The sequence below is a fragment of the Meleagris gallopavo genome, chromosome Z (assembly GCF_000146605.3).
Source record: "Meleagris gallopavo isolate NT-WF06-2002-E0010 breed Aviagen turkey brand Nicholas breeding stock chromosome Z, Turkey_5.1, whole genome shotgun sequence".
Taxonomy (NCBI): domain Eukaryota; kingdom Metazoa; phylum Chordata; class Aves; order Galliformes; family Phasianidae; genus Meleagris; species Meleagris gallopavo.
The window spans coordinates 31,228,141-31,235,645 of record NC_015041.2 but is presented as its reverse complement, the minus strand read 5'-3'; the positions used below and the strand labels follow the sequence as shown (position 1 = coordinate 31,235,645).

The 7,505-nt window shown below is 40.7% G+C and overlaps 1 protein-coding gene across 1 annotated transcript; it reads right to left on the bottom strand.

Moving 5' to 3' along the window:
* Window positions 1–1,069: 1,069 nt before the first annotated feature.
* LOC104915051 (focadhesin-like) lies at window positions 1,070–7,285 on the bottom strand. Its single transcript, XM_031557291.1, has 3 exons — window positions 7,174–7,285; window positions 2,711–2,785; window positions 1,070–1,228 (listed from the first exon to the last, which is right to left on the bottom strand). The coding sequence occupies exons 1-3, from the start codon at window positions 7,228–7,230 to the stop codon at window positions 1,070–1,072; spliced, it is 291 nt and encodes a 96-aa protein (XP_031413151.1). The 5' UTR covers window positions 7,231–7,285.
* Between the last annotated feature and the right edge of the window lie 220 nt (window positions 7,286–7,505).

Genomic DNA, 7,505 nt, shown 5'->3' with positions numbered 1-7,505 from the left:
GCCACTGTTGCCACTGCTGAAAGGCACTACCCACTACCTCACTGCACTCACACCCACTGTTTGGCCTCCAGAAACATTCAGCAAGTATTCATGAATGTCAATGGGTGCCAATTTTTCTGCATGCAAGGATTAGGTTCCACATCTTTGCTTCAGACACACTTCCATGTCAGCCACCATTTCGTCAGACAGCCCCTCGGCTGCTATCTGTCACACGGCAATAAAACGTAATGGAACACTGGTGAGAGGGTTCCATCTCTACTGCCACATCAGCAACATCTGCCTCTGATGTTGTGGACCAACACAATAAAACAGGAGGCGTTACTTTTGGAACAGCCTCCATTTTAGCTTTGGCTAAAAATGACACTAGGGAGACAGACAAAAGTACCCCAAAATTTTTTGTAAGGCTGGGTGACTTGAGTGATAACACTTTCCAAGTCATCATTTGACTTTTCATTTTTAAGTTTTACACATTGTATACTTTTTCCCCAGATTTGCATTCTCTCAGTATATTGTACTGACTACTTATATCAAAAGTACATCACAACATGTAAGTGTTATGTTTGCAGAATTTTCTAAGAGGTAATAGCTGCACATTTAGGTATAGTTATTTCTCCTTTAGCAGAAGTGGAAACACAAGCCAGCAATTCCTAATACCTATCCAGAGAATGATGGTGGATCCATGTGAACAATCAGTTATTTGGACAGGCAGATTAGGAAGGTATTCCCCCTTCCCTTAAAGAAATTACTGCCATTCTCCTCCCCAGGACAGAGGGAACAAAACCAGGAAGTGTCTTGATTTCTGAGGCTATTACATTTCAGACCATTAGCTTAAATTTCTAACAACGTCCACCTGCATGTGTGGGAGAGACTGTGAGTTCTTCTTTCAGAGTCAAACCAATATGGTGACTGCCAAGATGAAAACACTGTCCTGCAGCAGCACTGTCAACCCTGAATGAATATCAGTTTGAGTACATTCATTCACAGAGCCATTTCTCTTCCATATGGCTTACAAGGGAAAAAACAGTGATTGATAAGTAGCTGACAAGACACAAAATGAGACAAACAAATACTACCTTGCTGAGGGAATTAGGTTGACAGCTCCATGAAGAACATAGCTGAGCTCGGCATGGTTCTCTGCAACAAGCGCCACCAAACCCTCAGAGCAAGCTGTTCTCAAGGCAACATTCTCACTGCAGCACTTCTCCCAGAGTAAGTTCAGAGCAGGAGTCTAAAATTAAAAGTATGAGACAAGCAATAAGAAGGCTGACATCTTCTTTCATTTCAAATACACTTATAAGTAAAAACGTGCTTAACAGCTTCTCCTCAAGCCTTAGAGAGCACAAAGAGGAAGCTGGAATATAGATTCTTCATCTAGGAAAGGACTACCTAGCATGGCTCTCATGTTTCTTGTCCCCAGACACACTGCCTTCAGTATGTACAGAAAAATAAGACACAATGGGATTTTCAGCTGTGCCTGTGAGATTAGGCTCACGTCAATTCTACTTTCCTTAGAAATGTTAATATATAATTAGAGACATTGGAAACTGCTACATCAAACTGTGTCTATAGTACAGTGTAGTGCAGACAGCTGTTTATATGCCTGCCTCTAGCTACAGAGAAGGAAGTCATCTTCATTCTTCAAATGAAGCCTTCCATTCTCTCCACTTGCTGTTAAAGACAAGGATCTGTCCATCAAACCACTGTTTATTTTAATACTACATTTGCATTTCTAAGTTGGTTTGCTGACTTTGTGGTTTCCAAATGGAGAAAGGAAAACATTTAAAAACAACTGCATACTGCAAAATTCTCCTATGAAAAGAGGAAAGAAAAAAAAAGGGCACACGTAATATTAACAGGAGCCACTTTCTGCTTCCTACTGTTTTAGAAAGTGTTGCTATGTTTAAGTTCAGTACTTAAGTAGCAGAGGGTAGCAGAAGTGAGAAATCAGGTTTTAGATCAAGATAGAATCTCATTTAGAAATATGACCATGCTTAGTAATTTGGAAAAGTCTGTTAGAGAAACTACACACCCCAAACATTTCCTCACATCAAAACTGAGCTTTTTTTGAGCTTTGATTTTGGGTTTCTTAGTTTGGGTTTGGGACTTCAGACAAAGGAAAAATCCACACTTTTTTTTCCTGCTAATTTCAGTGCAAATTAGCACTGGAGAGGAAAAATGGAGGAAATCCTAAGACCTCCCCAACACGACTGTGACACCTGCGATCACCAGCACTGCATATGGCTCTTGGTTAATAAGACAGCTCCATACTTACATGAGCTTGGCTCAATTAAAAGTGTGCTTCTACACCATACTCTCTAACATAAATGTGACCTCTTCCATAGTTAATACGTAAGAAAGCATCAGTACAGCTATTTGAAAGCTTATACTTTCTGTATATTGCCCATATTGTTGTAATTTATTTATTTTTAACAAAATGACAGTATCTCACCACAAAGCACATCACTTCTGGTAATGTAAATAAATTCAAAACTCTCTGTGGTTGAGCAGAGCGAGATATTGCTATTATGCAGAGTTAAGGTTTCTGCCTTCTGACCCTGAAGGCTGAGTTATCACCTGTACACCCAACACACGCTGTCAATGTGCTTAACTTCTGGGATTTATTAAAGTCACACATAGGAATAAGAATACACAGAAAAATGTAGGCGTCCATGGATGGGAAAGAAGGCAGAAGTCAAAGAATGGCACAGACCTGGTGAGAGGCCTGCATGATCTTCTCTGAAGAAGCATTTTCTTTCAGTACTGCAGCAATCAGATGGCCTACTGCCTAAATAAGAAATAAAAAACACATGCAGATCAAATGTTATTTTTTTATTCTCCACTACAGAAATAAACAGAAATAAGTGCATCTTTTTACAGAGTTTCCTGTAAGATTAGGATTATTCATATACTCAGGAATTGCAGACATTTTAATTTATCAGCTGTAATAGACCTACAGCTCCATCACTGTACAGACCTCAGCACACTTTACAGCACTGGCCATTATTATATTCTTTACCACACAAGTTAGTTAAAGCTAGACTTGAACTTGCTTAGTGAAGGCAAGTAGACTTGAACACAGATCAGAAACACGCAAAGTTCTGAAGCACTGCTTTAGGAAAACACTGATGATAAACATGGTCTCACAACCTAAACCGTTAGCATACCTGACAGCACACCTACACTCAGAAATGTTTAATTTACTTTAAATCGAACATTTGTATTTAACTGTATTTCTCATAAAGCTATTCAGTGGCAAAAAAAAAACAAGACTGATTTTCCAGGTCCTCCAGAAAAAAAATTTTTAAGAACAGGGCTTCAATTCTAAATACAGTAGGTTGTTCATATGATCAGTATGAAAATAATTTTCTCACTGAATTTTAATAGAAGAAATATCTGGCTTCCTCAAAATTCCTTTAAAATGTACATGTTTCATAATCACTGATAGTACTACACTGAAAACCCTGAGAAATACAAAAATATCAGTTCATAGCAGAAAAAATGAGAATGTTTCAGATTATCAACATAACCAGAACAACAGCTCCATCTGCTCTACTATGGTAAGAACAGATATTTACTTTTGGACAAAAATAAACTAGGAAACCAAGAAAAAAAAAACCACAAAAAAAAACCACAAATCACATGATTAACATTTCTGTTATGTGTACAAAAATACAGAAAATACTTTAAATGTTTCCTGGTTTCTTCTCTTTTTAGGAATTATTTGCAGCTCCTTCAAAGGCTGGCCATTAGTCTGATATGATGAACTCTGCGATAGCAGGTCACGTTTCCAGGAACAATGTCACTATAAACATATATACCTTCCTAGACTACAAGATTGCACTTCTCAAAGGTTTCAATGTGTACTCTGCCATACTTCACACACACACACACACACACACACAAACAAACAAAAAAACAACAAAAAAGCTTATCTGAGAACCTCAGTACTATGGAAATAGAATGAGAAAATTGAACTAAGTCAGGACTTTGCTTCTGTGCAGCTATTTCATTGAAAGAGCAGCAACATACAGTCTGCCCACTCAGACCACAGCTTTACCACAGTTTTTTAGAGAACAAGTGAGCCTTCTATTATTTTTCTTTTTCCTGCTGTAAGTGAAGGTCAGGTTTGAGACCATCTAAAGAATCTGGAGACGCACAAGTCCATAGGACCTGACCAGATCCATCAATGGGTTCTGAGTGAACTGGTGAATGAAAGCAGCACTATAAGCTTGGGACTGAGTAGCTGGATGACTGTGAAGAGAAAGGGACCTGGGGGTATTGGTTGATGCTCGGCTGAATGTGAGCCAACAGTGTGCCCAGGTGGCCAAGAGGGCCAACGGCAACCTGGCCTGCATTAGAAATAGTGTGGCCAGCAGGAGCAGGGAGGTGATCATGCCCCTCTACTCAGCACTGGTGAGGCCACACCTCAAGTATTGTGTTCAGTTTTGGGCCCCTTACTGTAAGAAAGACATTGAGGCTTTGGAACTTGCCCAGAGAAGGGCAACAAAACTGGTGAGAGGTCTGGAGCATAAATCTTATGAGAAGCAGCTGAGAGAGCTGGGATTGTTTAGTCTGGAGAAGAGGAGGTTCAGGGAGACCTCATTGCACTCTACAACTTCCTGAAGGGAGGCTGTGATGAGGAGCGTTTTGGCCTCTTCCCCCAGGCAACAAACAGGACCCAGGGAAATGGACACAAGTTGTACCAGAGGAGGTTTAGATTAGACATAGTGAAAAGCTTTTTATCTCAGAGCGTGGTCAGGCACTGGAATGGCCTGCCAGGGAGGTGGTGGAGTTGCCATCCCTGGCAGTGTTCAAGAGGCATCTGGATGAGGTGCTACAAGACATGGTTTAGTAGCTTGTGGTAGCAATGGTAATAGGAGGAGTGTTGGACTAGATGATCTTGTAGGTCCTTTCCAACCCTGTGATTCTATGAAATTGCAAGCTGCTATTCATTGAAAGATCATGGCAGTCTGGTGGAGTTCCCACTGACTGGAAAAGGGGAAACATAAACCCCATTTTCAGAAAAGAAAAAAAAAACGAATATCCATGAAACTACAGGCCAGTCAGTCTCACCTCTGTACTTGACAAGATCATGGAGCAGATCCTCCTGAAGGCCATACTAAGGCACATGGAAAATAAAGATGAGGTGATTGGTGGTAACCAACATACCTTCAGCAGGGGCAAGTCATACCTGACAAATTTGGTGGCCATTTATGATGGAATTACAGCATCAGTGGATAAAGGAAAAGCAACTGACATCATCTATCTGAACTTATGCAAAGCACTTAACACTCTCCTGCATGACATCCTGGTCACCAAATTGGAAAAAAATGGATTTGATGAATGGACCATTCTCTAGGTAAAGAATTGGCTGGATGGTCACACTCAGAGAGTCGTGGTCAACAGCGCAGTGTCCAAGTAGAGACCAGTGATGAGTGGCTTTCATCAGTGATCAGTGTTGGGACCAGTGCTATTTAACATCTCTGTAGGCAGTCTGTACAGTAGGACTGAGTGCACCCTCAGCAAGTTTGAAGATGAAACCAAGCTGAGTAGTGCAGCTTGGTAAGGAACAGATGCCATACAGAGGGACCTAGACAGGTGTGAGAGGTGGGCCCATGCCAACCTCATGAAATGCTATAAGGCCAAGTGCAAGATGCTGCGCCTGAGTCAGGGCAATCCCAAGCGAAATACAGGCTGGGTGGAGAACACTTGAGAACAGCTGTGAAAAATAGGATTTGGAAGTGTCAGTTGATGAAAGACTTGACATGAGCCAACAATGTGCACTTGCATGCCATAAGGCCAAATGTATTCTGGGTTGCTCCAAGAGAAGCATGGCTAGCAGGTTAAGGGAGGTGATTCTGCCCCACTATTCTGGTCTCTTGAGACCATACCTGGATTATTGCATCCAGTTCTGGAGGCCCCAACACAAACAGGACATGGATTTGTTGGAGTGAGTCCAGAGGAGAGCCATGAAGATGATCAGAGGGCTGGAGCACCTCTCTGCTAGGACAGGCTGAGAGCTGGGGCTTAGATAATAGGAAGAAATTATTTACTGTGAGAGTAGTGAGTCACTGGAGCAGGTTGCCCAGTGAAGGTGTGGAAGCCCCCTCCCTGGAAGCATTCAAGACCAGGCTGGATGGGACTTTGAACAACCTGGTCTAGTGGGAGGTGTCCCTGCCTATAGCAGGGAGGGTTGGAACTAGGTGATCTTAAAGGTCCCTTCCAACCCAAACCATTCTACAATCAGAAACTTTAGAAATAAACAACTGTGTCCTTAAAAATTCAAGTTTCATTATACTGGAAAAAAGGCTTATCAACAGAAAGAAGCTTCAACAGAAGTGGCTATCAAGGCTTATCAACAGAAAGTGAGCTATATAGTGAAGTCAAAACACAGATTAGCTCACCACATTCCAAGATTCATCAGTAAAACCTTTTCTTCTAAAAAACCCTGCTCAAGTCCCTCACTTTCCTGATCCTTGTCTGTACAGGTAAAATGATCTGCAGAGCAGATGTTTGATGACAGCTAGAATACCTGGACGGCTGATGTCAGTGTGCTTTTGAGGGGTCACAGAATAGAAGTGGAAGCCAGAACCTCTGGAAACAGAGGGTATTACTTTCTTCCCTGCTGCTTGTTAAAGACATTATGATAAACACTTTATTTAAATGAGAAAGTTAAAGGCAGATGTTTATTCATATGATATGAAAATAAAGGCGTTTTGTCTGCTGATCACACTGAATCTCTACAGAGTTACTAAGATCAGACAAGATGGCAGTAATTCAGCTGTCATCACAAGGAAAAAAATATATTAATCCTAAAGACAGTTACACAAAGTATTGTCAAGAACTTCCACCTCATACATGACATCTGGTAACTCTTTGCTTCTCCCAACTGACAGGACTACTAAAAAAGCATTTGGCCCTACTTAAACTTTCCAGGACTGAAAGTCTTCTAATTTTTATGCAGAGATTTCACGGCGATGAGTGATTATGTACTATGTTCAGGCTACACAGACACAGCAATTAGCTTCTTTTTGCATCTTAAGCATAACAACTACTTAGGTTTTCTGGTTTGAAGCTAAAGGTCTTTCTTAAAACCACTTTGGAGCCAGATAGCAGAACCGAAGAAAAGTCTTCACAGATTATTCCACTTCTTTAACATTTAAAAAAAATTACCTGTGATTGAATAACTGCATTAGGGAATTCAAACCGCTTCTTGATGTCATCCGACATTTTGGCTCTGTCATAGAACACTAACTCATACCCTGCAAAACAGATTAAGAAAAAATATGCTCGGGACTGGGCAATAGAATTTGATATTTGCTAGAAAACATGCTTAACAGCATGATGCCTAAGCGTGCTTAAACAGCAGCTGTGAACATTACAGCACTTTTTTTCATCTCCTAAGCTTACCACATTAGCAGAAATAAAACAAAAATCCATCTGTAAGACTGTAAATCAGAATTGCAGTTAGAGATTGGAACAGTTGACAAAAAAAAAAAAAAGCC

Excerpts from the sequence above, each read along its gene's own strand:
- LOC104915051 (XM_031557291.1), bottom strand. The coding sequence starts at position 7,230 with ATGTCGGATGACATCAAGAAGCGGTTTGAATTCCCTAATGCAGTTATT. Across the intron at positions 2,786-7,173 it reads ATGCAGTTATTCAATCACAG|GCAGTAGGCCATCTGATTGC; the intron begins GTAATTTTTTTT and ends TTTCTTATTTAG. Across the intron at positions 1,229-2,710 it reads TCATGCAGGCCTCTCACCAG|ACTCCTGCTCTGAACTTACT; the intron begins GTCTGTGCCATT and ends TTTTAATTTTAG.